Source organism: Petaurus breviceps, unplaced genomic scaffold (assembly GCF_028583685.1).
Source record: "Petaurus breviceps papuanus isolate PSGF00001 unplaced genomic scaffold, PetGlider_PUasm1.0 90792, whole genome shotgun sequence".
NCBI lineage: Eukaryota > Metazoa > Chordata > Mammalia > Diprotodontia > Petauridae > Petaurus > Petaurus breviceps.
This window is the reverse complement of record NW_027187347.1, coordinates 19149575-19177552: the sequence shown is the minus strand read 5'-3', so window position 1 is coordinate 19177552 and position 27978 is coordinate 19149575. Positions and strand designations below refer to the sequence as shown.

Genomic DNA, 27978 nt, shown 5'->3' with positions numbered 1-27978 from the left:
CTCTCTCTCTCTCTCTCTCTCTCTCACACACACACACACACACACACGACTACCCTGGTCATTTTCCAGAGGTTGATATCCTAGTGGAGACATAAAATGCATGCCCATTTCTGGGAAATTTCCCAGGAATCCTAAGTATTCAATCATGCTCTTCCCAAATACTAGAGAATCACCTGGGTCTGAGTCATCTTCTGTAAGCAACCAAAACTGCAACAAACTCCAAAGGAGCAGAAAACCACTCTTCCTCTTAAACATTTTCTCCCACACCCTTCTCATTGCCTGGGAACATCCAAAAGGACCATACAGAAATTAACTCCCAGGACTTATGTACCATCTCTTTCAAAAATCTGTTTTTGATTTGATTCCCAGTATTCAGCATTCCCAGAGTCCCTGTCCAAGGTCCTGACAAGAACAAACTTTTCCAAACACCTATGCCTGCCTCTTCCCCAGCCTTAACCAAGTCAAATGGCCAGTAAACAAAAGGCAGCTCCAGAGTGATCATGCTTTCAGTGCCTTGGAGTTGGAAGGGACTTTAAAGTGCATAGTGCAAAGACCACTGGATCTTAGTTCAAGTCTACCGCAACCCCATTCAGTCATTCATTGTGTGACCTTGGAAAAGTTACTTCAAATTTCAGAGCCTTCATTTCATCACCTTTAAAATGGGGATAATGATGTTGATACTGTACCATAGGGTTGGGGACTTTGAAAATCTTAAAATGATGTCTAAGTGTAAGCTACTCTTATCTAGTCTAATTTCCCATCTGATTGAAGAACCTACTGATACTGAAAGTTACCCATCTTCTTTCTGAAAAAATCCAATGGTGGAGAACTCATTACCTGCAAAGAAACCAACTCAATTTTCAGAATGTTCTAATGCTTGGAAAGTTCTTTCTTTATATTGATCCCATACTGATTTCCCTGCAAGTTACTGTCTTAGATTCCAAAAGCAGCCCTCAGAGTCATGTAGAGACACATACAACTGCAAAACTTAAACCAATGACAGGGCTTTCCTAACTTCCCCAGAGCTAGCAGCCATTCTAAGGAGCTTTTTCTGTCATTGGAACAGGTTCTGAGAATCTGGTAAATGTGAAAAGTATTCTCTAACATTTGAAATCAGAATGGAAACTTTCAGGGTTGTGAGGAAGACTTCAGAGGCAGCTGGTGGCACAGTAGATAGACAGTTGGACCTGGAATAAGGAAGGCTTGATTTCAAATTCAACCTCAGACATTTACTAACTGTGTGATCCTAAGCAAATCACAACCTCTTATCTGTCACAATCTCCCCAGCTACACAAAGGGATTAATGATAGTATTTATCCTCTAGGGTTGTCATGAGGGTCAAATGAGATAGTATTTGTAAGTTGCTTTTATAAATCTTAAAGCATTGTAGAAATGCTAGATATTATTATTACTTCAGTAGTTGTGAAGAGAAGGAAGGGAAGTTCACATTTTCTCCTTTGTTTTGTTTTTTGTCACTGTTGATGTCACCTTCCTCAGTCACCTCTGGTCATTTCCATATGATGGAAAACACACAGAAAAAAGTGGATGATCCATTGTCTTGGGTGCCTTGGCAAATACTGAGTGCCTGGCTACTAGAGAGTGGTGAATTACCCATGTGGCCACCACTACTTTTGGTGCTAAGCAGAAGACATGGGGCTGCTAGCAGGGTAGCTCTCCTCATGAGCACTATGTGGTTGAGTATTGCCTGCCCAGCTGAGAGCAGGTGCTGTAAGGACCAGCAGATGGCTTCCACCCATTGCTGGTTGTCATCTCCACTTATTAGATGCTTCAGCTTTCTGATGTTATCTAGTATGCCAGCTCCAAGTCTGGACTGTGTTTGCCATGCAATTATTTATCAAGACAATTGGATATCCCAAAGATGGCTACTGAGCTGGGACACATCCTACTTCCCCTCAGAGTGTGAATTTCATGTGCTTTACCTAGGCTCAAGCAATCCCTGTATCAGGACAAGATTTTCTTGTCTGTGTCCTCGAGGATCAGGGTCATATTGTAAGGTCCTGCTGGTCTGTTGCTATATCTATACATCTTTGATGGATGATGTTGGAGGAGTAATGACATAATCGTGTGTTAGCAACACCACTGGCAAGTCAATGGTCTATAAGGTTTGATTTTTTTGATCATTTTCTGAAGTATCATGATTGGATACCTGACCTTTAGTAATTTAGTCAATTAAAGGGAAGAGGGAGAACCAATAGACTCTCCTTGATGGCTTGGTTTGTATGCAGGTACAATAAGGGAAGCTTGCTTAGGGGAGGCTTGCTTGTAGGAAGGCTTTCACACCTTTTGCTAATTTCTAATTAGGCACTGAGTCAGGAGGGTTGTGATGCCTTCTGGCTCTGAGAAGTGTACATATACTCTGAGTTGGTATTTTGCTTTGGGGACCTGCTTATGAGAAGGATCTTGTGATTCCCTGGTTGAGATTCTGAGTGGTTGTATGTTCAGAGCTTCCTGACTGTTTATATGTAAAGACCTTCTTGATCCAGGGATATGTGTAAAGTGTATAGTTGATTCAGGCAGTTAGAACCCTGTCTATTGGCCTTTATTTCTCTGTTTGTATTTTCTCTGAACTTCAGGGTGCTGACTTTTCCCCTGAATTAATGAATATAATTAAAAAAATATTGTTGACCCCTTGAACAGCTATCTATCCTAGTAAAGCAGATCTAAGCAGCCATCCTGGGTGTGCCAGTGTGGTTGCTGCTACAGGCAGGGAACTGGACTTGGAATCAAGTGGACCTGGGTTCAAATCCCACCTCAGTTGCTTGTTCACTTGTTGTTTGACCCTGGGCAAAGCACTTAATCTCTGTCTCATTTTCCTCATTTTCAAAATGGAGGGGCTGGTCCCTCAATGGGCCCTAGCATTCCTTCCAACCCAAATTCTATTACTCTGATAATGAAGTTCTATTCTAATCCATCCTCCTTGTTTGTCCAAATGAACTTTAAATGTGGATGCCTCCTACCTGTGGATGGTATTTCCATTCCCCAAAAGCAACAAGCTAGGTCTGAGCTGGGCATAGAAAGAAGGGACTTGGGACTCTGGAAATAAACTAAGCTTATTTTACAAGTGTGTTCAAGGCCAGCCCCATCTAGAAGTCAACACGAAGATGAAGTCATATACCAAAGGTGCAAAGACCAGACAAATGGCCCAGTCTACACCAGATATTCTCAGATTGTCCTGAATAGAAGCTTTGTTACTGAGTCTTAAGCTATTCCCACTGAAATCCCTTCATCCTCAGCTTGTAGGCTATTCCAAATATGTCCCTCAATGACACACACAGACTCTTGGTATTCATCTTTTCCCACCTCTCCTCCCCAACTGCCCTCAATCTGTTATCCACTGTCAAGTGTATGAGACAAATTTAACATCACTAAGGATAAGGTCCTCCCTCACTCAGCAAAGTTGGCACAGTGGTAGAGCAGAGATTGCCACTCAACTCAGGGCTGTACCCTTCCCATTCTCTGACACACAGTCTGACTCTTTTAGCAACAACATTTACAAAATGTAAGCTACAATCTGACTCATGGTCCTCTTGTAAGCCTGGCATACTTCCATCCCTTACAAATCCTGTTGCTGACATGAAATAAGAAATGAGTATGGACAAGAAAGCCTTGCTACAGGTCATTTGGCTGTTTCACACCTCCTATTTCTGAAAAGTGCATTAACCTTTTCACTCTTTCCAAATAAGCAGCTTTTTAGAATGTCAGTGTTCTAGCGGAATAATTTATTGAATAAGTAGGTCACATTCAGTATCCTAGGCTTTCTGGGTGAACCAGAAGCACAGAATCATAATAATTATAGTTCATATTTCTTTTTAGCATTTTAAGGCTTGCAGAACACTTTACATATATTATCTCATTTGATATTCTCAACCCCATAAGAGAGGCATTATTCTTATTTCCATTTTACAGATGAGACTGAGTTCAAGTGACCTGTCCAAGGTCACCCAGATGGTAAGTGTTCAATGTACAATTTGAACTCAGGTCTTCTTGACTTCCAATTCACTCTGCTAAAGTTGCCTCATAATCAAAGAATCTCAAAGCAGGAGAGACCTTAAAGTTCGTTTAGTCCAGTCCCTTTATTTTAAAGACAGAGAAACTGAGGCTGAGAAAGGAAGAGTGAATTTCTTATAGTGAAATTGTAAGGGGCAAAGCACTTTAAGATTTAAGGTGAATAAAGATTGTGTCTTAAATATGGAATAATAGTCGGTAAATCATGCTAATTTAAGCTAAAACTTCACAGACACTTTTGGGGCATCATTTCTAGCTACTAAAAGTTTGTGAAGCACTCTATATAAATATTCTCATTTCAACCTCATAATGCCAATATGAAATCAGTGTTTACTAGGATCCCCATGTGACAAATAAAGGAATTTAGAGAGGTTGAAGGGGTTTGGCCATGGTCACAGAGCTAGCAAATATCCCAGGTACTATTTCAAATCAGGGCTTCTTGAGTCCAGGTGCACATTGCTCTCCATTATGCCATGGTGGCTCTGTGCTGGGATATTTGTCAGATAGCAGATACCTAGAGTACTTTGGCTTTTATAAGGAATATCAATAATGCCACCACCACCATCACCATCTCACATTTTATTTTAAAAAGGGGGGGGGGCGGCACAGCTAGGTGGTGCAGTGAATAGAGTACCAGCCCTGGAGTCAGGAGGACCTGAATTCAAATCAAGCCTCAGACACTTAACATACTTACTAGTGTGTGACCTTGGGCAAGTCACTTAACTCCAATTACCTTGCCTTCCCCCCTCCAAAAAAAATGGCACAGTGGATAGAATACTAGACTTGGAGTCAGGAAGACTTAAGTTCAAATCTGGCCTCAGACTCTTACTAATTGTATGACTCTGAGCAAGTAACTTAACTGCTGCCAGTTCCAGTTTTCTCTTCTGTAAAATAGAAATAATAATAATAGCACCTATCTTCTTTTCTTTTTACTCCTCCTCTTCCTCCTTCTCCTTTTATTTCTCCTCTTCTTTCTCTTCCTTTTCTTCATCCTTCTCTCTTTCTTCCTTTTTCTCCTCTTCCATTGTCTCCTTTTTCTTCTCCTTCTCTTTCTCCTCCTCTTCCCCCTGTTCTTCCTTTTCCTCTTTTTTCTCATCCTCCTCCTTCTCTTCTTTCTTTTTCTTCTTCTCCTCCTCCTTCTTCCAACCACCCTCTCACTACTACTGCTGCTGCTGCTGCTACTACCACCTCACCTTTATATAACACTTTACAGTTTACCAAGCACTGTTTTTACAATAGTCCTGTGAGGTTAGTAATGCAAGTAGATTATTCCCTCTTTACAGATGAAGAAACTGAGATTCAGATAGATTGAGTTGGAGTAAAAATTCAAATTCAGCTCTTCATATTCCATTTCCACAGCTCTTTCCAATTCTGTAACATTTGGTCAATGTCCATACTACTATAATGTGAAAAAAAACCACATGAATTGAAGCAATAACAGAGTAATTATTATCACTGCTATTATTAATAAAAATGGCAGCAAATGAGATGTCCTCATTTATTGTGGGTTATGCCAAGAGACATAATAGTGTTGGCAAGGGTGTTCCACAACAATTAGCTTGAAAATGTGATAAACAAATGAATTAATATTTATAATCATTATAAAGATAAACCAAAAAAGATGTTGGAAAGTAGCCACCATAAGAAATATGGAACTCACAACATAATGAGACCAATAACTTCTAGCCAACAGAGTAGATGTATTTTTATTAACATAATAAAAGAACAGAAACTATTAAAATGAAGAACCTCAACGATCTTTATGCAATGAATCATTTTAGACAGATGGATTTTCTGGGTAGCTCAAGATAAACCTCAATCCAAGTCAAGAAGCATTTATTAAGTGCCTACTGTGTAGCAGGCACTATGCTTAACAGTGAGGATGGGGCAGGGTGTAAGGGGAGGCAAAACTTGACAAACCCCAGTCCCTGCTCTTAAAGAGCTCACAATTTAATGAGGGAATATATAAGCTATTATATACAAATATATAAAAATGTATAAATTTGAGATAATATTAAAATGGCAAAATCATAACTTTAAACATCAAAACTTTTACATTTCAACTATTTGAGTGGAAATTTCTTGAAAATAGATTATACACTTCTCTGCCTTCTTAAACAGAGAGTGACATACATAATTCAACCCTTCCTTCATGTTAGGACCTAGGATACTTCCTCTCTAGTCTACACTCATTAGAGCATCTCTGCAGTGTTATGCCCTCTCCTGTCAATATCCTGAGATATTGACGAGCCATTCAGGGATATATACAAGCTGGAGCATGTGAACTTGGATGGTTCTCAAAATCATGTTATATACATATTTTTAAATAATAGCTTATTTTCCCCAATTATATGTAAAAACAAATTTTAACATTAATTTTAAAAAATTTGAGTTCCAAATTCTCTTCCTCCCTCCCCTCCACCCTTTCTGAGACAATAAACAATTTGATATATGTTATGGAAAAATCATGTTATATGAGGAAGAATTGAAGAAACTATGGGTATTTCAGCTTGTATTTCAGAAAACTGAAATGGGAAACAACTGTCTGCAAACCTCTAAACCTGGGTCATAAGGACAGCAAATTAGCATTCTCTCTAGCCCCAACCCTAACTGGGAACAGAGGATAGAAGAGGGAGATTTTAATTTCAATTCAATAATTAATTAACGATTAAAATTGTCTGAAAAAAGAATGTGCTTCCCAAATAAGGTATACATTTCCTGTCACTAGAAGAGCTCAGAAACACTGAATGTCAAGGATAATGTAGAAGGGCTTTAGGCATTGGACAGAGGGCTAAAGTGACAGATAAGGTTTCTCCCAATCATGGATTCTATTGTTATAAAAATCAATTATTGTACGATGCTGTTCACTGAAGGATACAAGATTATTTGCCTAAACACAGTTACCCCCAAATTGCTGTGCTTTTTTGAGTTCTTATGTCTAGTTTTTTTAGTTTTTCTGTTTCCAGCTCTCACCACCCACTCCCCCCCACTTCTTGTCAGGCTATTAGCTATCACCTCTTGCTAGCAGTGTGTCTGCTTGTAGGATCCTTTCTCTTTTGCCCTAATTTGCTAATTCTAATCTTCTGTGGCTTATTAAGATAACTAAGCTTGTCAGAATTATGTATAAATGAATAAACAGGCTCTGAGTGAGTGTTTTGAAACATTTTCCTACCAGAGCCGACTGCACGAACTTCAGCTCATAGACTTTGTGATATTGATTTTGGCTTTTTGGAGGCTTTTTTTGGTTTCCTCTATGGTTTCTTGGCTGTGCTTCATTTGGTTGAAGATACAGGCCAGTCGAAGTGTTATTGTAATAATATCAATATTGCTACCATGTTGAAAATCTACCCACATATAATTCCTAGTGTGGATAATTTGCATGTGAATAATAACAATAGCTAACATTTTTATAGTGCTTGCTACATGCCAGGCACTGTGCTAACTGCTTTACAATTATTATCTCATCTGATCCTCTGTAGCACCAATACAATATTCACAGCACCAAGAGTGACTATGAATACGCTGGCATAGTTCCGAATTGCAAAATATAACAGACTCTCCATATAGAAGACAGAAGCAAAACATTTATTTAGACACCAGAAAGCCAAATCCCAACACCAGAAAACCAAATCCATCATAGCAGCAAAGAAGTTTATACCCAATAACGCAGCGGGGGGCAACACCATCACAAAGCCTTCCACAAACAAACACTAACAAGCCTGTTTCCTTGCCTACATCCTCTTCTCTTGTTGCCCTAACTGTTCTAACTCCCAGCTTCCTCTGGGCACTCCTCCATCTGTTGAGCAAACTCCTCCCACATCAGGCTCCAGGTGATTACGTTTGGCCTATTAAGGGGCAGGGAAGATCTCAAAGCAGGAAAGACCTTTAGATTCCCTTAGGCCTATTAAGAGGCAAGAAAGATCTTCAAATTACCATTACCATTACATCCTCACAACAATTCTGGGAGGTAGGTGCTATTATTATCCCCATTTTACAGATGAGTAAACTGAAGCAAACAGAGGTTAAAAACTTGTCCAAGATTATATAGCTAGCAAATGTCTGAGACCACATTTGAACTCAGGTCTTCCTGACTTCAGGTCCAGCACTCTATCCACTGAGCTACCAGTTCAACTTTGAAGGTATATGTATAATGTCCTAGTCCATGGTGGGGGAGCTTTCCCAGGAAAATGGAGGGCACTGAACTATGCATGTGCCCACAGATCAAGTACAGCAAATTGAGATAACTTAGTCAAAAATGATACCCTATTATTTATTACAAATAATTATAGCTTAAAACTTAATCACTTCTCATCTAATTTTGATCCAACTTTCACTTTAGACACTAATTCTCACATGACCTGGCCTTTTTAAATCCATGACTCATATACTGGTTCTTGCTCTTGGTATGTTCACACTGTGATTCTGATTCTTCCTATGCAGGAACAAATGCATATTCTTTCTTAAAAAATATGTTTATTTCAACATTCACTTTTACAAGATTTTAAGTTCTAATTCCCCCCCTCCACATCCCCCTTCCCAAGATGGTATACAATCTGATATAGGTCATACATGTGCAATCACGTTAAACATATTTCCACATTAGTCATGTTGTGATAAAAAAAAATCAGAACAAAAGGGGAAAGCCATGAGAAAGAAAAGTTCAAAACAACAACAAAAAAGAGAAAATAGTATTCTTTGATCTGCATTCAGACTCCACAATTTTTTGGATGCTGATAGCATTTTCCATCATGTGTCTTTCAGAATTGTCTTAGATCATTGCATTGCTCAAAAGAGCTAAGTCTATCATAGTTGATCATTATACAATGTTGCTGTTACTGTACAATATTCTCCTGATTCTGTTCACTTCACTAAGCATCAGTTCGTGCAAGTTTTTCCAGGTTTTTCTGAACTCCACCTGCTTATCATTTCTTATTACACAATAGCATTCAATTGTATTCCTTTACCACAACTTGTTCAGCCATTCCCTAGTTGATGGGTATCTCCTCAATTTCTAATTCTTTGACACTACAAAAGAACTGCTATAAATATTTTTGCACATGTGGGTCCTTTTCCTTTTTTTATGATCTCTTTGGGATATAGTAGTGATACTAGTAGACCTGGGAGTGGTATTGCTAGATCAAAGGGTATGCACAGTGTTATAGCTCTTTGAGCACAGTTCCAAATTGTTCTCCAGAATGGTTGGATCAGTTCACAACTCCACCAACAATGCATTAGTGTTGCTATTTTCCCACATCTTCTCCAACAACAAATATATATTCTTAAAGCAAGAACTTGAGTATGGTATTCCCCTCTTCAAGAAACATAAATGGTTCCACATCACCCCTAGGAGAAGATATAAATCCTTTTGTTTAGCACTTAAAGTCCTCCATAATTTGTCTTCAGCCTACCTTCTAGGCTTGCTACCCATTATTCTCCTTCATGGTAGCCAGATGTGCAGTGGATAAAGGGCTGGGCCTGCAGTCAGGAAGATTTAAATTCAAATCTAATCTCAGACACTTACTAGCTATGTGACCCTGAGCAAGTCACTTAGTCTCTGTCTGCCCTTAGTTTCTTCAGCTGTAAAATGGAGAAAATAATAGCACCTATCTCCCAGGATTGTTGTAAGGATGAACTGGGATGATATTTGTAAAGTCTTTTTTTTTTTAACACAGTACACATAGGAGGTGCCTAACAAATGCTCCTTTCTTTCCTTCCTCAAATACTCTGCATTCCAGGTAAATTAACTTACTAGTTGTTCCCATCATCTAACATCCCATCTCTTGCCTCTAAGCCTTTGCTTGTAATGCTCTTCCTCTTCATCTTAATCTACCTCTTGGAACTCTTAGCCCTCTTCAAGGTTCAGCTCAGGTGGCACCTTTTACCTGAAACATCCCATATTTACTTTGCATAAATTTTGCATTTACATATCTGTGTGTGTTCCCTGAGATCTGAGACTGCTTTTATTTTTATATTCCTTGCCTTGTTCATAGTGATTTGCAAATGTTGTTCAGTTGTTTTGGTCACATCTGACATTTCATGACCCCATTTGGGTTTTCTTGGCAAAAATACTGAAGTGGTTTGCCATTTCCTTCTCCAGTTCATTTCAGAGATGAGAAAACTAAGGCAAACAGGATTAAGTGACTTTCTCAGGGTCACTCAGCTAGTAAGTGTCTGGGGCTAGATTTGAACTCATGAAGAGTCTTCCTGACTAGATACTCTCTCTATCCATTGTACTACCTAGCTGCAGGTAACAGTCACTCAATAAAAAATGAATGAATAAATGAATGGATGGATGGATGGATGGATGGATGGATGGATGGATGGATGGATGGGTGGGTGGATGGGTGGATGGATGGATGGATGGATGGATGGGTGGGTGGGTGGGTGGGTGGGTGGATGGATGGATGGATGGGTGGGTGGGTGGATGGATGGATGGATGGATGGATGGATGGATGGATGGATGGATGGATGGTTGTCACTCTTCCCTCAGTCATTCCCTAACCCAGGTATAGCTCACTATGAATCCTGCTCAGGCACAACCCTTAAACTGCAGGCCCCTGTCATGCAGAGAAGCCAGAAGAACAGTATGTATGAAGTCAAGGTTGAAAAATGCAATCTCTATTATGCTCTAATTTATGGCAACTTGGCTCTACCTAAACCCATTTATTTGGTCTTAACAACCATCAGAATAACGGGAGAATTGGACTCGATATTTTGTTGCTCAGATCACTCAGCAGTAATTACCAGTAGCCCAAGCCACAGTCTCTTCCAGAAAACTGGAAAGGAGCTGTCAGAGCTTCATTAAGGAGCTGGCGCTCTTCCCCGACACAGAATTAAATCTCTGCTGAGCAGCCCAGTGAGCTTTATGAACTGACTCAACTACTGCGTAAACCCAACCACATCTCCCTCGTCTTTTTAACAATCCTCCAATGGGAAATTTTGGGCTCCAAAGCTAATACAGAAATATCCCCATTGGGAAAACAGTCATAGACGCAGATGGAGTGACATGAGGTAAGAGAGCCAGGAAGGCCACTCCACCCTACATCTCTCCCCCAACAACCTAAAATTCCAACTATAAAAGATGCTATAGGACAGCTAGGTGGCTCAGTGCATAGAGCACCAGGCCTAGAGTCAGGAAGACCTGAGTTCAAATCTGGCCTCAAACACTTACTATCTGTGTGACCCTAGCCAAGTCACTTAGCTGTCTGTTTCAGTTTCCTGATCTGTCAAATGAGCTGAAGATGGAAATGGAAAACCACTTCAGTATCTTTGCCAAGGAAACCAACCCCCAAAGGAAGTCACAAAGAGTCAGAAACAACTAAACAATAACAATAATTGCTGCAGCCAGTCAGAAGTCTTCGTTCTTCTCTGAGCTCCACTCCTGATTCTTCAGACATTTGCCACCATTCCACAGCACCCTCCTCACCCTTATTCCCCAGACTTGCTTGTACAAGAAATATATTCTAGGGGCGGCTAGGTGGTGCAGTGAGTAAGAGCACCAGCCCTGGAGTCAGGAGGACCCGGGATCAGTTCCGGCCTCAGATACTAAACACCCACACAAAATAAAACTGGCTGTGTAAACTTGGACAAGTTACTTAACCCCAATTGCTTTAAAAAAAAAAAAAGAAATATATTCTGCCTCTTTGGTCCCTTCTTCTAATTGCTTGGTCTTTCCTAGAACCTCCATTTTAAGGAAAGTACTCAGGACAACCATGTCTTCATTCCCCTCTGGGCTTCACTCCTGACTCTGGATTTTCTCCACAATGCCCCCTCTCTAGTACCTTCTCCCCTTGTACCTCCCTGCTTTTCTATTTCCTATTATGTACTGTCTTTCTCTTTGAGGACAATGAACATTTATTAAACATCTAATATATAATAAACATTTATTAAGTACCTACTATATCACAAATATTTATTAATCACCTAATAATAAGTAGGGCAGCTAGGTGGTAAAGTAGATAGAGTGCCTGATCTGGAGTCAGGAAGACCTGAATTCAAATCTGGTTTCAGACACTTTGCTGTGTGACCCTAGGCAAGTCATTTAACCCTGTTTGCCTTAGTTTCCTCAGCTGTAAAATGATCTGGAAAAGGAAATGGCAAACCATTCCAGCATCGGTGCCAAGAAAACCTCCAATGGGATCACGAAGAGACAGACCCGATTGAAAAGTAACAACAACAACTTATAATAAACATCTTATTACACACCTAGTATATAATAAACATTTATGGAGTACCTGACACCCAGTTACAGGTCCTGGGTTAAGTATTTCCCTATATTTTGTGAAACAGAAGAAGTTAGGCCATGCTGTTCTGCAAGAAGCCTTTCTCAGACCTCCTTAATCTTAGTACCTTCCCTCTGAGATTATCTCCAATCTATCCTGTAGATTTCTGAGTTGTACATAGTTATTTGCTTGTTATCTCCCTCATTAGAATCAATCAATCAAAAAACATTTTTTAAGCACTTACTGTGTACCAGACACTGTACTAAGTGCTAGGGATACAAAGAAGCAAAAACCAGTCCTCCCCTCAAGGCACTTACAGTCTAATGGGACTTCTGCTTGTGTTGGCATTACCAGGGCTTAGCAGAGAGCCTGGCACATACATAGTAAGGGCTTAGTAAATAATTGTTAACTTGACTTGAAGAGACCACAATCACAATGTGTGGTGCCTCTTTGAGTGGGATTAGCAAATCTGATTAGCTAGTTGATCTCTTTAGTCTGGAGGGGAGAAGATAAAGGATAGGGAAGTGTGAGCATGGGGGACCAAGGCACTGATGAAGAAAGGGTGACCAGGCTGTCTGTCAGTGGGTGCCAGGCCTAGGGTGATGGCATGCCTGGACCTGCGCAGAGTGCCTTAAAAGAGAAACAGGAAGCAGGTTTCAATTTTTCCCTCAAGCAATAGTAGGGTAAACTATTTTGTTCTTTGGATATTGAAACATCCATGTTTGTTAAGGATTATTAAGTTTATCATTTTTTCTAAATGTAAAAGTTTAAGAATACTTTAGTGGTTGTTGTGACTCAGGACATGGGTAGAACTGGGGAAGCATTTGTTAACCCCTCCAGACTCCCAAACACTAGCCTGGACTATTGCCAGCACAGGAGTGATGGGCAATCTCAGTGAAGTTTGCCTCCAAGTGGATTGGTCCGGGACTCAGACAGGGTCTGTTGAGCAAGAATATAAAAGCGGTTTTTAGCAATTTAGCAGAGAATTCTCCAGACTCTTTTCAAGGTCCCAAGGAAACTCTTTGCCAACTGTTTTTAATTTCCTCACTAGCAGTCTTGACTTGCTTTTACTTTCCTGGTCTACTTTTAACTGCTTTGGAGACTGCTTTTTAAATATGTTTTTATTAAAGGGAATATTTATTTGACCCCTCAGGCTCTGAGTAATCTATCCCACCAGATGTGAAACTGCAAGCAGGAAAATGCACTTAGAAAGTAATCCCAAAGAGTTGCAATAGGCTACCCAGCTTCCATGCTTTGTAGTCCAGTGGCAAGAGTACTGGATCTGGAACCTGAGGACCTGAGTTCAAATTTCAGCTCTATAACAACCTAAGTGACTTGGAACAAATCACTTCATCTGCTGACCTTAACTTCCTCATGTGTAAAATGGGATGGCACAGGAGAAGGTCAATTTGGTGATCTCTGAGGTCCCTTCTGGTCATAAATCCATGGTTCTACGATCCTCCTTAAGTCAAGAAGAAGGGAAGGCAACTTACTATCTGTGACCCAGGGTGTCTGATTGCTTCATAGCCGTAGTTGTCCAGAAATGATCCATAAGTATCATAGAATCTAAACTGGAAAGGACCCTGATCACCTAGTCTAACTCAATTCTGATGGAACAGAGATCCAGGGAGGAAAAGGGGTTTGCCCAGACTACATAGTTCATCTGTGGCCAGCCTGAGACTAGAGCCCAATTCTCTGAATCCCAATCCAATCAATCAATCAATTAGCCATTCAATAACTCAACAGCATTTAATAGGTGCTTATTATGTACTAGACAATGGTTACACAGATAAAAAATAACTAAACCAAGCAGTACCTACCCTCAAAGACCATACATGCTCCACCATATTCCCACTGTCCTACTAGCAAGGATCATAATTTAATTTTCCCACAGTGTACCCATGAGAAAGTGAGCTAGGTGGCACAGTGGATGGGCCTGGAGTCAGGAAGACTGAAGTTCCCATCTGGCTCCAGATACTTTCTAACTGTGATGATGATAATGATGATATTATCATTATTATTATATATTATTATAATAGTAGTAGTAAGACAATTTCTGCTTCAGTTTCCTCATTTGTAAAATAGGATAATAGTAGCCCCCACTTCCTAGGTTTGCTCTGAGGATAAAATCAGATATTTGCAAAGCCCTTTCCAAACCTTAAAGTCCTATATAAATATGTATATAGGTATCCAGTTAAGTCATTTTTAACTGAAGTCTCAGTTTCCTCATGTTTAAATGGAGACAATAATACCTTGTAAAGCTTACCTTATTGGGTTCTGGTACAGATCAAATAAAATCATGTTCAAAAAGTATTTTTGCACTTTTAAAGTGTTTAAAGTACTGTGTAAATGTCATTTGTTTTGTTGTTATTTAGTTCCAGAGTATAGGGAGTTCAGTCCCTTATTTTTGTAAATTTTATCACAATTTTGGAACATTGTCACCAGATACTCTACAAAAGATTCTCCTCTCCCCAGATTTATAGTTTTAGTTGGGAAGGATCATGGTGTCATAGCCCCCCCCCCCCATAATCTGCATTTCAGGCACAAGTCTGCCAGAGACATTTTTAAATTAATTTAACATTATTCTAAATTCAAACATTGTTCTGCTTGGAAAGAAATGTCCGAGTTGTCAGAGTCTCCCTGAATCCCCTCAGACATGTCAAAATATTTTAAAGTAACATTTATAGGAATCTTGAATGAGGGAAATGTCATAACATGATAAAATAGAGTTTGGGGTTAAAATTCTAACCCATCTAGAAGAATAATAGTCACTTAATCTTTCCAGAACTATGCTTGGAGAAAAATCACTCATGCCTCTTTGACCCCTCGCATCAAGGTCTCTCCTGAAATAAAGGGACCTCCTTGCTTTGATCAATACCCTAATATCCTTAGGAAAAGGAGGGAAAAGGTGCTGTCCTTAGCAGGGTCGTAACTCTATTTAAGGGAAGGGAAAAGGCAAGGATATTAACCAGTCAAGTCAACACATATTTATTAAGTGCCTACTATGTGTCGAGCACTATGCTAGAACAAGAGGAGGTATTTCTAATTGTCAGTTTGGTTATCTACCTTAATTCACTTTCCTGGGCCTTGGCTTTTGGTCTCAACCTTTTTTACCTACTCTCCTAAAAGAAAAGGCCTGAGAGAAAGAATTCTAGACTAAAACAATATTGACTTCTTAATATTTGAACTAAAAGAGGTTTCTAATAGGCTTCCCTGATGATATCACAAAATCATAGGATTTAGAGCTGGAAGGAACATTAAAATCAAGATGTTCATTTTATAGATGAGGAAACTGAGGCACAGAGGAGATTTTTTTTGTTTTTTGCTTTTTGGAGGAGGAAGGTAGGGCAGTTGGGGTTAAGTGACTTGCCCAAGGTCACACGGCTAGTAAGTGTTAGGTGCCTGAGGCTGGATTTGAACTCAGGTCCTCCTGACTCCAGGGCTGGTACTCTATTCATTGCACCACCTAACCACCCCGCACAGAGGAGTTAAAGCAGGTTATACAATTCTTCACTTCTTGTCCCATCTTCTGATGTCATGCCAACTCAAAAATCAACCATTTCACTGCCTTAATCAGTGCACCAAACACTTTGCAGCATTTGGCAGGGGTTAGGGGAGGGGGGCCAAAAAGAAAGGCAGGGAAAGTCAGTGACCACCATGGAGCCGCAATCGGCAGCAAGAAGCCCAATTGTTGCTTCCCACATGTGTACTCACCCAGATGAGCTGTATGTACTTTGGGACATGGCTCTGCATCATTCATTACATTTCCTAAGTCTTTCCCTTTCTCTTTTCTCCCATAGCTGGCTGTACAGAATTCTACCTTCCATCCTTCACAAGCCTTTTGAATCCATTGACCAAGGCCATCTCACTCACAACTGGGATGAAGTAGAACCTGACCCTAACCAGGTAACCTGGTTAATTATATGCCAGTAAGGGCATCAGATGAACACAGCAATAGGTACTAGACCTCCGAATTAATTGACTCCCTCTCCCCATGCAAATCGGCCCCTTCACTGCTACTTGCTTAAGCTTCAGAGGGTCGCACTGAGGGTTTCAGCATCTGTCAGCTGGTATGTGTGAAAGGCAGGACTTGAACCCAGGTGTTCTTGGTTTTGAGCTGACTCTCTGGCCATGATGCACCTCTGCCTCTCTGCATTTTGTCTGGGGGCAGGGGGAGGGGCACTAAAACAAGCCAGACCTGGGGTTGAAAGAACTTACGATCGTAATCAGCCAAGCTGAAATTTGTGTTTGGAGTAGACCCTGTACAAATGAATGGGAATGGACACAGTTTGCATTCTCCTTGATTAAATATATAGAGTGTAGGAAAGAATGTGCATTGATTCAGTTAAAATTTTTTGAGTCAATAAAAATTTCAGCAGGTTCCTGACCATCCTTACAACAAAATACAGGCAACTTATCCAATAACAGGACCTGGACCTATGATTTCATTGGTACAAGGAGCTTCCCCATTAGATTTTGAGCTCAAGAGTAGAGCTTAGCACAGTGACCGATCTGGTGCGTCGTTGGTGTTTAATAAATATTTATTGACTGGCTGACACATCTGAAAATACTCCTCAAGAGTAGGGATGAAAAGATCCCAGATCCTGATGGTCAGCAGAGAGTATCTTGTTGTCCAAACTGGATTCTGGAAAGTGTGCTCACTCACAGGCTATTTCTTTCTATAACTAGGAACTCTTTATCTTTTCCTTCTGTCTTAAGGCAGCCTCCTTTCCCCAGCCTCCCTTAGGGAGTGATCTGATTTGTAAGCTATTAGCCTCTGCTGGATAACTAATGGACCAGATCTAAGGATGGAACTGAACCAGGTATTTTTTTTTCCCATCATGAACCCAGTGTCTTTGCCCCGAGTGTAATAAAAATAACAACGGCTAACATTTACATAGCACTTCCTATGTGCCATGTACTGTGCTAAGAGCCTTATAATTATTAAAATATCATTTGATGCTCAAAATAACCCTAAAGTAGGTGCTGTTATTATCCCCATTTTATAAATGAGGAAACTGAAGCCAGCAGAGATTGTGACATAATTGGTAAGTGCACATCTTCTATATGCCACTAGTGACCCTAAAAGCAGCTTTGAATCATACCCATTGACCCATTTCCCTTGATCTAATCTTGTTTTTTATGTCTTTATCTTAAATTTTTTACATTGATATTTTTGTTTTAACCTCATCTTCATTTCTGAATATATCCTTTTCCTCCTTCTCCCATTCAATGAGGTGTCTTTTATTTAAAAAAAATAAAAAGATTTTTTTTTAAAAAAAGGAAAAGAAAAGTTCAGAAAAACTTTTCAACATATCAGTCGTGTGATGAGAAATGTAAGACCTCTCCTCTTAGGCCCTCACTTCTGCAAAGAGAAGAGAAAAGGACATTTCCACAGACATTCTCCGGGCCATCTTATTTCTCTGTTTTCCAACTTTTTGGTCACCTTCCATAGGTTAGCAAGCCACCAATTAAATTTTTTCTCCGAGAATTTCCCTGTTCTCTTGTACTTGTCATAGTGTCAAGCATGTATCCAGGCAATTGTTCTACGAAATCTACTTTTCTTAAGTTGTTGTTCAGTCATTTCAGTCATGTCCTACTCTTCCTGAGCTTATTTTGGGGTTTTCTTGCCAAACATACTGGCGTAATTTGCCATTTCCTTTTCCAGCTCATTTTTCAGATGAGGAAACTGAGACAAACGGGGTTAAATGACTTGCCCAGGATCTCCCAGCTAGTAAGTGTCTGTGGTCAGACTTGAACTCAGGAAAATGAGTTTTCCTGATTCCAGGCCTGGTACTCATCTACTGTGCAACCTAGCTGCTCAAAGGGAATGGTTTTATGATCCCCCTTCACTGTGACCTAGCTTCAACCACAATTTTGATTGCTTTGCTAGACACGTACAATATTCTTGATAATGATTCTCTTGTCTTTTCATTTATACCATCTTGATATGTTGATATTCTTTTCCTGATCCATGCTTCAATTATTAAAAGTACAGTAGTTTCTGTTCATTTTTCAATTTTCCTATCTCACTTTTCAATGGCACCGAAATATCCCCTCCAGACTCAGTCAAGTAGGTTTGAAGAAATTATTTTTGTCCCTCTGACATCCCTTCCCATTCAAAAACTTAAAGTAGGTCTTCTTTCTTACCCATTCCTCACCTTTTAGGGGAGGAAGCATGTCAAGGAAGATGGAAAGCTGGGATCAATGCCAGGAAGACATGGGTCCACTCAAGTCTTTGTTCCCCCCCCCTACCCCGCCCAGGGCAAGTCACTTAAATTCTTGGATCTTTAGGCAGCTTTCCAAGAAAGGCAGCTAGATGTCAAAGTGAATAGAGTACTGGACCTGGAGTCAGAAATACCTAAGTTCAAATCCAGCCTGATGCTAGTTGTGTGACCCTGGGCAAATCACTTAACCACTATCTGCCTCAGTTTCCCCAACTGCAAAATGGGGATAATAGCAGCACCTACTTCTTGGGGCTGTTGTGAGGATCAAATGAGTTAATAATTTTAAAGTGTTTACCACGGTGCCAAGCACATAGTTGGTGACTGTTTCCTTCCCCTTCTCTCTAAGACTATAAATTGCAGAGAAAGTGCCAACCTGCCCTGATAAAGGGGAGTTATCACCGCTGGGAGTTCCCTATGCCTATTCTCACCTTTCACAGACTAACCCCAGGGAGCCCTCATGGTACAGTAATTTTTTTTTTGCTTTTTGGAGGGCAGTTGGGGTTAAGTGACTTGCCCAAGGTCACATGGCTAGTTTTTATATTAAGTGTCTGAGGCCAGATTTGAACTCAGGTCCTCCTGACTCCGGGGCGGGTGCTCTGTTCACTGCACCACCTAGCCACCTCTGGTCCAGTAAATTAAACTGGATTTGGGGCTGACCCAAAATTGACTGGCTGACCCAGTCCTTTGAAGGACTGGGGTGTGAATCCCAACTCCCTCACTTACTACCTGTGAATTTCAGCTTCCCTTATCTAGAAAAGGAAAAGTTTAGACTAGGTGACCCCCAAGTTCCCTTTGAGCTCTGCATCTGTTAAAATTATGACACAGAACTTGGTCTGAACTCATCAAGAATCTTTGGGGTCTTCAAAAACAATCACCAAAATCTAAAAGTTGAAAGACTATACCAGCTAGCATTTATGTAATGTTTTCAGGTTTGTGAAACACTTTATAGATATTATCTCATTTGATTCTCAACAAGTTGGGGCAGAAAGAGGTGGAATGACTTTCCCAGGGTCACACAGTTAGTAAACATATAGAGCAGGATTTATACTCAGGCTTCCTAACCACAAATTCATTGCATTGCCCGCCTGTTTTAGTCTGTTCAGCCTTGTATTGTTTACCTTCCACATTGTAACTACAAAATGAAACTCTTCTCCAAGCTTTTCCCTATCCTAATGATGGTACAAAAGATTTATGCTAACGAGAATGTGGTTGTTATTCATGACATCAAATTCAAAAGGTTAAGAAATGTCACATAAAATAAGCCTCATTTTCTTTCTCCCAGAATGCATCTTTCACCCAGAGCCAGGGCGAGGCATCTGTGCACCTGAAGAAAGATTTGAGTATTGTGCCTAAATATTTCTATACTAGAGGGTTTACCCTTTCCTTGGGACATATTTATAATTTATCACAAAATAAATGCATGCATAGCATGGAAAATTAGATTTTTCTGGCAGCAGAAATATAGGAGAGGTAGCATGCCATCCCAGATAGAGAAGTGACCTCAGTTACGAAGAGCTGGGTTCAAGTTTTGCCTCTAACACTCTAGCTGCATGACCATCAAGTCACTTGAACCTTCTGTTTCCTAAGAGATTCTATAAGACTGTACATTTAGACATATTTTGAAATTCTTTTTTTAAATTTTTTTAATGCTTTATTAACTTCTGATTTACATCATTCGTTTCCGCCAGATTTTGAGTTACAAATTTTCTCCCCATTTTCCCCCACCCATCCCCCCAAAACAGCAGTCCCACAGGATATCCCCACCTCCAATCTGCTCTCTCCCATATTTTCTCCCATACCCATTTCGACTTTTCCAGTGGATCTCTATGCCTCAGTGCCTGTGCATCCCATTTCTTAATTACATGTAAGATGGTATTAATAATAGCATACACACACACACACACACACACACACATATATATATATATATATATATATATATTTGAATATTTGATTTTAAAACTTTCAATCCCAGATTCATTCCCTTCCCCCCCCTGCCACCCACCCCCACTGGGGAGACAAGCAGTTCAGTATAGGTTGTACATGTGTGGCTAATGCAAAACAATAACATAGTAGATATATTGTAAAAGACTGACTACATTTCCCTCCCACCCGTTCTATTCTCTACTTTGATCCTGTCCCTTTTCAAAAGTGGGTGCTTCCAACTTCCCTCCCTCCCAGCCTGCTTTCCCTTCCAAAATCCCCCCTCTCATCACATTCCCCCCCATTTTCCTGGAGGGTGAGATCCCCTATTTAGTGTGTATTTCCCTCCCTCCTCAAGCCAGATTCAATAGGAATAAGGTTGACCCATTCCCTTCTGCCCTCCTATTCTTCCCCTCCATTGCAACCATTATCCCTTGCCTCTTCTGTATGAGATAGTTTGCCCCAATCTGTCTCTCCCCATCTCCTCTCATTATACTCCTCTCACCTCTCAATTTCACCTTTTAAGTATCATCCCTTCCTGTTAAATTGGTCCTGTGCCCTCTATCTATGTATACCTGTAAACGTATATACACACATTCACATATGTATTCATATGCCCGCATACCCTCATATAAAGACATATATATATATTTCTATATATACACATATCATATATATATATATTTCTAATCCCTTCAACTACTGAGAAAAGTTTCATAAGTTACAATTATTGTTTTTCCATGTAGGAATGTTAATAGTTCAAGTTTGATAAGTTCCTTATGATTTCTTTTCCCTGTTTACCTTCTCATGCTTCTCTTGCTTCTTGTATCTGAATGTCAAATTTTCTATTCAACTCTGGTTTTTTCAGTAAGAATTCCTGAAAGTCCTGTATTCCATTGAATGACCATATTTTCCCCTGAAACATGATACTCAGTTTTGCTGGGTAGGTGACTCTTGGTCTTAATCCCAGCTCCCTTGACCTCCAGAATATCACATTCCAAGCCCTTCGATCCCTCAGTGTAGAAGCTGCCAGATCCTGGGTTATCCTGATTGTGTTTCTACAATATTCAAATTGTTTCTTCCTGGCTGCTTGTAATATTCTCTCCTTAATCTGGGAATTCCGGAACCTGGCTATAATATTCCTAGGAGTTTTCTTTTTGGGATCTTTTTCAGGAGGTGATTGGTGGATTCTTTCAACCTCTATTTTGCCCTCTGGTTCTAAAACATCAGGGCAGTTTTCTTTGAGAACTTCCTGGAGGATGCTTTCTAGGTTCTTACTTTGGTCATGGCTTTCAGGTAGTCCAACAATTTTTAAATTATCTCTCCTGGATCTATTTTCCAGGTCAGTGGTTTTTCCCATGAGATATTTCACATTGCCTTCTATTCTTTCATTTGTTTGGATCTGTTTGACAGCATCTTGATTTCTCATACAGCCATTAGCTTCCATTTGCTCCAATCTAATTCTGAAGCAATGATTCTCCTCAGTGAGCTTTTGAGATTCTTTTTCCATCTGGCAAATTCGACTTTTTAAGGTATTCTTCTCCTCATTGCCTTTTTGAGCCTCCTTTGCCATTTGAGTCAGTCTGTTTTTTAAGGTATTATTTTCTTCAGTCAGGCTGTTGACTCTCATTTCATAATTTTCTTGCATTGTTCTCATTTCTCTTCCCAATTTTTCCTCCACTTCTCTTATCTGCTTCTTAAGGTCCTCTATGGCCTGTAACCAGCTTGTATTTTCCTTTGAAGCTTTTGGTGCAGGAGTACTGACTTCACTGTTTTCCTCCTGTTCCATGCCTTGCTCCTTCTTATCCCCAAAATAGGAGTGTATTTTTGGAATCTTCTGTCTGCTTTGTTTCCTCTGCCTGCTCATTTTGCCACTCAATTATTTGACTTTTGGGCTTTTTGCCACAGTAGGACTCTGCCACCAGACAGGGAGTTTTCGTCCCAAACGCTGGGGTTTTCTCAGCTGCCGGAGGTATTAGATGGGTGCCCTCTCTGAGGTCTTCACATGCTCTGGCAAGCTGGACACACACCCCAGGACCTCCACCCTAGACTGCAATCCAGATCCAAGCAGGTTAAAGCAAGAGTGATTACCCCTCAGACTGGTGCTTGGTCCCCCTACACTCTGCAGGCCAGGAGCTGAAGCTGCCACGTGGCACTGGCTGGCTGTACTGGCGTCTCAGCGGTTTCTCGCCCCGGGGGTAAAAGCCACGCACTCCCACTTACTGGGTCCCAAAGTCCAGACTGCACTGGCCTCTCACCTTGTCCTTCGCATCTATGTATTGATAAATCTGGAAACGGCCACAGCTGCTGCTGAACTGGAGTCCCTCTGGCTGGCGGCTGGTCAGGCCTGCCCTGGGGCTAAAGCCTCGAAGTGGGGCTGGGCTCGGCTCCCAGAGCTCTGTGCTGGCCGATTCCTGCCGGCCTGCCGGGCTGTCCTCAGCAGGAGGTTAGCTTCTCTGTGTCATTATGTGGGTTCTGCAGCTCCAAAGTTTGTTTAGAGTCCCCTTTTTACATGGATTGGGGAGGGTGGAAGCCGGAGCCGCGGGAAGGTCCTGCTTCTACTCCACCATCTTGGCTCCGCCCCCCATATTTTGAAATTCTAACAAATAATTCCCACATGGATAAAATCACAAGCCAGCATCAAACCTCTACCCTGACAAATTTATAAACAGTCAAGTTTAAGAGAATCCTTTGTTACTGTCTCCCTCTTGTACCCTAGGCAGATTTTAACTAGTATGAGATAAACAGGGCTTTGCCCCAGGGACCCCACAATAAGTGTGTGAGTAGAGGGAGGGGCAGTGTTTCTCCACAGCAACCACCATCTCTGTACTTTGAGGATGACCACTGGCCTACTCTATCACAAGGGAGAACTGCCCCTGGGGCAACCCACATCCTTTTATTTCCATTAATGTTTTGCCCTCTCCTGGGAAAACCTTAGCCTCCAAGTCCCAAGAACTTAAGAGCTGGACCACCTTTTCTCCTGCACCAACTGAATCTACAGTCAGATGGTCCCTTATGATGCTTCCATTTCCTGCCTCATCCCCCCAACTATTTTTACCCCAAGTGAAAGTAATCCTCATTAAAACTGGACCCTAGGGGTACCTTGTAGTATAGGTCTTCTATTATCCATGTGGATTTATCTTTAAGCTTCAAAATCATCTAGGCCTAGAATCTTGGGATTTAGTGAACAGTTTGTCTTTTCCTTTCATATATACTCACTCAGCCTTTTGTCCTTATGGAGAATTCAGGGTTTTTTTTTTTATTTGTTTTTGTTTTTAGTAAACAAACTATGTTTATCTCCAATGCCAATTCCTTGATCATTTTAATTGTCCTCCTCTGCACCTTCTACATTTATAGGAATAGGGATGGGGATACGGATAGGGACCAGATCTGTGATTTCATCAAGAAAGGGAACTATAGCCTGTGGGAACTCTTTCTACCAGGGCAAACGAGCACTCTCTGTAACTTGTAACCTAAGATGGTTGAGTAGACCACTGAGAGGTTAATTGATTTGTCCAGCATTACACAGCCAGTATCTATCAGAGGTTGGCCTTGACCTTGACCAAAGTCTTCCTAGCTTCAAGGCCGGTTCTCTACCTACAATGCAATAGTACCTCTTCTCCATTAAAAAAAAAAATTACATAAGATTAGTACCATTGAGAAAAGTTCCCAGTTTTGCTTATTTCCTGTTTCACACTCAACTCCCCATTCACAACAAAATATTCTCTCAAACACACAATGGCTCATTTTTGCAAGTCATCTTTAAAAAGACTTTGGGAAATTTTGAATAAAATATATCCTCTGCTTACCCTTCTTTATATTCTCATTTAACCCCTAATAGCAAATGTATGGTTGGCCAATTCCTTCTCTCATTTTACAAATGAGGCAAACAGGGTTAGGTGACTCATCCAGGATCCCACAGCTAAGTAAGTGTCTGAAGCTTGATTTAAACTCACATCTTCCTAATTCCAGACCCAGCACTCTATCCACTTTGCCCCCTAGCTGCTCTACTTAAAGAACTATATAAATCCTTGCAACAAGTTAGCATTTATATAGCACTTCTAAGATCTATTACCGATTTTTTTTGTTCCACCATTTTGTTAGAGGATTTTGCACATTGTAAAATTAAGTCATTGATTGCTATGGATCAGGCTGTGTATACAAGAAAAGACTATGGATTGTAAATGGGGAAATTCCTATGGAAAAACAGAGACATACAAGAACCTCTAACAAAGTAAATATGCACACCCCAAGTCTTTTGAGATTTAAGATGTAAATTTCCTTTTAGCTTATACAAAAATAAACTAATTTAAAAGAAAAAAAAGATTTGCAAAGCACTCTACAAATATTATTTCATTTGATCTTCACAACAACTCTGAGAAGTAGGTGTTATTATTTTTTCCATTTTACAAATGAGGAAACTAAGGGAGATAAAGATTAAGCAACTTTCCCACAGTCATGAAGACAGTGTCTGAGGCTGAATTTGAATTCAGGTCTTTCTGAATGCAGCTCTAATCCTCTATCCACTGCACTACCCAGATACCTCTTATTTTATAGATTAGGAAACTGAGACTAGGGGAGATTAAGTGACTTGCCTAGGGTCATACAGGTAGTGGATATCTGAGGCTGGATTCAAACTCAGAGCTTTCTGACTCCAAGGTGAATACTATCTACTGGGCCACCTGGCTGCCTCTAGTAGTATAGAAGGCAACTTATCAATGCCCTCTGATCCAATACATCTCTTGTCTATGTCTTGCAGTGAATCCTTTAGGATTCACTTTACACGCTAGAGGCAACGATTAAAACAACTCCATTTCTTTTCATATTTCACAGGATTTTAAGATTTAGAACTTAAAAGAACCCTAGATATCATCATGTTCAACCTCTCCATTTTTAAACAGATAAGTAAACTGAGACTTGGAGGAGTCAAGTGATTTGTTCATGGTTTCACAAATAACAGACCTGGGGTTTGAACCCAGGTATTCTAATTCCAGACCTTATGCTCTTTTCAGATGGGTGGCTCAGTAGATAGAGTGCTAGGTCTGGAGAAGGGAAGACTTGCATTAATATCTAACCTCACAAAGAAATTAAAGGGATATAGATCAATTAGGGAATGACTAAACAAGTTGTGGTATATGAGTGTAATGCTATAAGAAGTTATGAGAAGGCAACTCCGAAAGCCTTTCATACATTATAATACCTCTCTGTAACCTCCATCTCCAACAGCCTCTTAGAGGCTAGAGAGTTCTGGCTGCTTCTTAGGACTTGTGTCCAGATAGAGTCTCATGCAAAACTTCCCCAGAAATCCTAGACTTGAGTTCACCATCACATTCACCATTATACCCATTATGCCCACCTCACAACAATCACTAGCTCCTCCCCCTCTTCTATAATATTACAGCTTCATGTCTCATTCAGATGATGCACCCCCACCAAGCAAGTCACTCTGGGTTTCCTGCAGGTATCATCAGACTCTGATATCCCCGTACCTAATTGTGGAATGTCTCATTGCCACCACTTTCTCCCTCCTTCCTGAGAATCTCTTTCCTTGGAGGAAATGCCTTCAGTGCCAGAGAACCATAAAGCATCACATGTCCTATTTAAGACTGCTTTTGTTTCTTCATAATCTATTCTTTCTTTTCCTAGAAGTTTTGTTTTTCCTTGCCTGAGGGCTGCCCTCCTAGAAAGAAAGCTGTTCTATAGTAAGTAGGAAGCCCTTACCTGTAAAATCTATTTGATTCATTCACTTTCCCTAGGGTCAATTAGTTTTGTGAGGTAAGATAGTGTATGGCAGCGAGATGGCATGGTGCTGGGGTCTACAGTCAGAAGACTCATCTTTCCTCCTCAGACACTTACTAGCTGTGTGACCTTGGGCAAGTCTCTTAACCCTGTTTGCCTGAGTTTTTCATCTGTAAAATGAGTTGGGGAAGGAAATGGCAAACTGCTCTGATATCTTTGCCAAGGAAGTCCCAAATGGGGTCACAAAGAGTTGGTTATGACTGAACAACTGATGTAGTTAACTATAGATGGTCCTCTGAGACATTGGGTTCAAATCCCAAGACTGCCACTTTTTTGGGGGGAGGGCAGGGATGGAGAAAGGTTATTTCGTTATTTTGCATATTTTACAAAGAAAGGCCAAAAAAAAAAAAAAGATTCTTGCCCTCAAGTAGCTCACAGTCTGGTGGAAGAAACAACAAACAACTATGTATGCAGTGTAGACAGATGGCTGTTTTAGAAGAAAGAGACTAGCAGTAGGTGAAGTTGGGAAAGGCTTCCTACAGAAGGTGAGACTTGAGTGGAGTCATGATTTTCTTTGATTAAAATTTTAAAAATCCTTTACCAAAGTCTTACTTCCAAATCTTATCATGTAGTGCAAGTTTTCAAAGACTTGGGAAAAGAGTGTGAGCTTTGACAAGACAAAAAGTCTTCAAATGTGAGCCCAGGGAAGGTTTTAGTACCTGTCAATCAAAGCTCAGTCCACCTGAGTTTAGAGAGGCTCATCATGCCTCCTAGGTGGTCAGATGGGGGTGGATTATTTTTTAGCCACTTGCTTGTTGTTCAGTCGTGTCCAATTCTTCATGACCCCATTTGGGGTTTTCTTGGCAAAGATACAGGAATGGTTTGTCATTTCCTTCTCCTGAGGAAACTGAGGCAAACAGGATTAAGTGACTTGCCCAGGGTGACACAGCTAGTAAGTGTATAAGATCAAATTTGAATTCAGGAAAATAAGTCTTCCTGACTTCACATCTGGCATTTTATCCACTGTGCCACCTAGCTACCCCTTTGTTAGCCACAGCAACTTGGCATAAGCTTTTTTTTTGGAGGGGTAAAGGCAAGGCAATGGGGTTAAGTGACTTGCCCAAGGTCACACAGCTAGTGTGTCAAGTGACTGAGGCCGGATTTGAACTCAGGTCCTCCTGACTCATGCTTTATTCACTGAGCCACCTAGCTGCCCTTCAAAAGCTTTCTTCTAAGGTATGGAAAGGGTAGGGGCACTAGTTACTATCTCTGGGGGATGGAGTATCCTCATCAATGAAGTTACAGATCCTTGAAATATGTTATTAAAATGTTTGTGTGTGTATATGGCATTCCCAAGCAAGCTATCAACACATATTTATTACTTACCCAATATGTTCCAGACAATGTGAGAAGTACTGGGGATACAAAAAAAAAAAAAGAAACAGTCCCTGTCCTCAAAAAGCTTATAGTCTTTCAAAGGAGAGAGTACATACACTTATGTATATATAAATAAGACGAATACATAAAAAATACAGTTTTGGGGAGGGGAGGTACTAGAATCTGGAGGTACGGGGGATCAGGAATTCAGCTGTGTAATTCAAATTCCCAAGTCAAATATTTCCCAATTATGATAAACTTATTATTTTTTTAAAATCAGGACTACCACATGACTGTGGGTAGGTGCCAACTATATTCCCTCCACCTCTTTGATTCATTTTATGTAGCATAAAGTAGCAGGGCATGAGCACCCCCCGCTGTTCAGGACTAATGGAGACACTGAGCAGGGAACTGGGCACCAGGCTGGTCTGAGCTATTGTGCAGGGGGAGCTGAGGCAGAAGCG

General features: G+C 40.5%; 1 protein-coding gene across 1 annotated transcript in view; it reads left to right on the top strand.

The window, feature by feature from the left end:
• HGD (homogentisate 1,2-dioxygenase) overlaps positions 1-27978 on the top strand; it is a 96011-nt gene that overhangs the window by 22928 nt on the left and 45105 nt on the right. The window contains exon 4 of the mRNA XM_069069997.1: positions 16049-16154. Coding sequence (XP_068926098.1) covers positions 16049-16154 — 106 coding nt within the window. The remainder of the gene's footprint in view (positions 1-16048; positions 16155-27978) is intronic.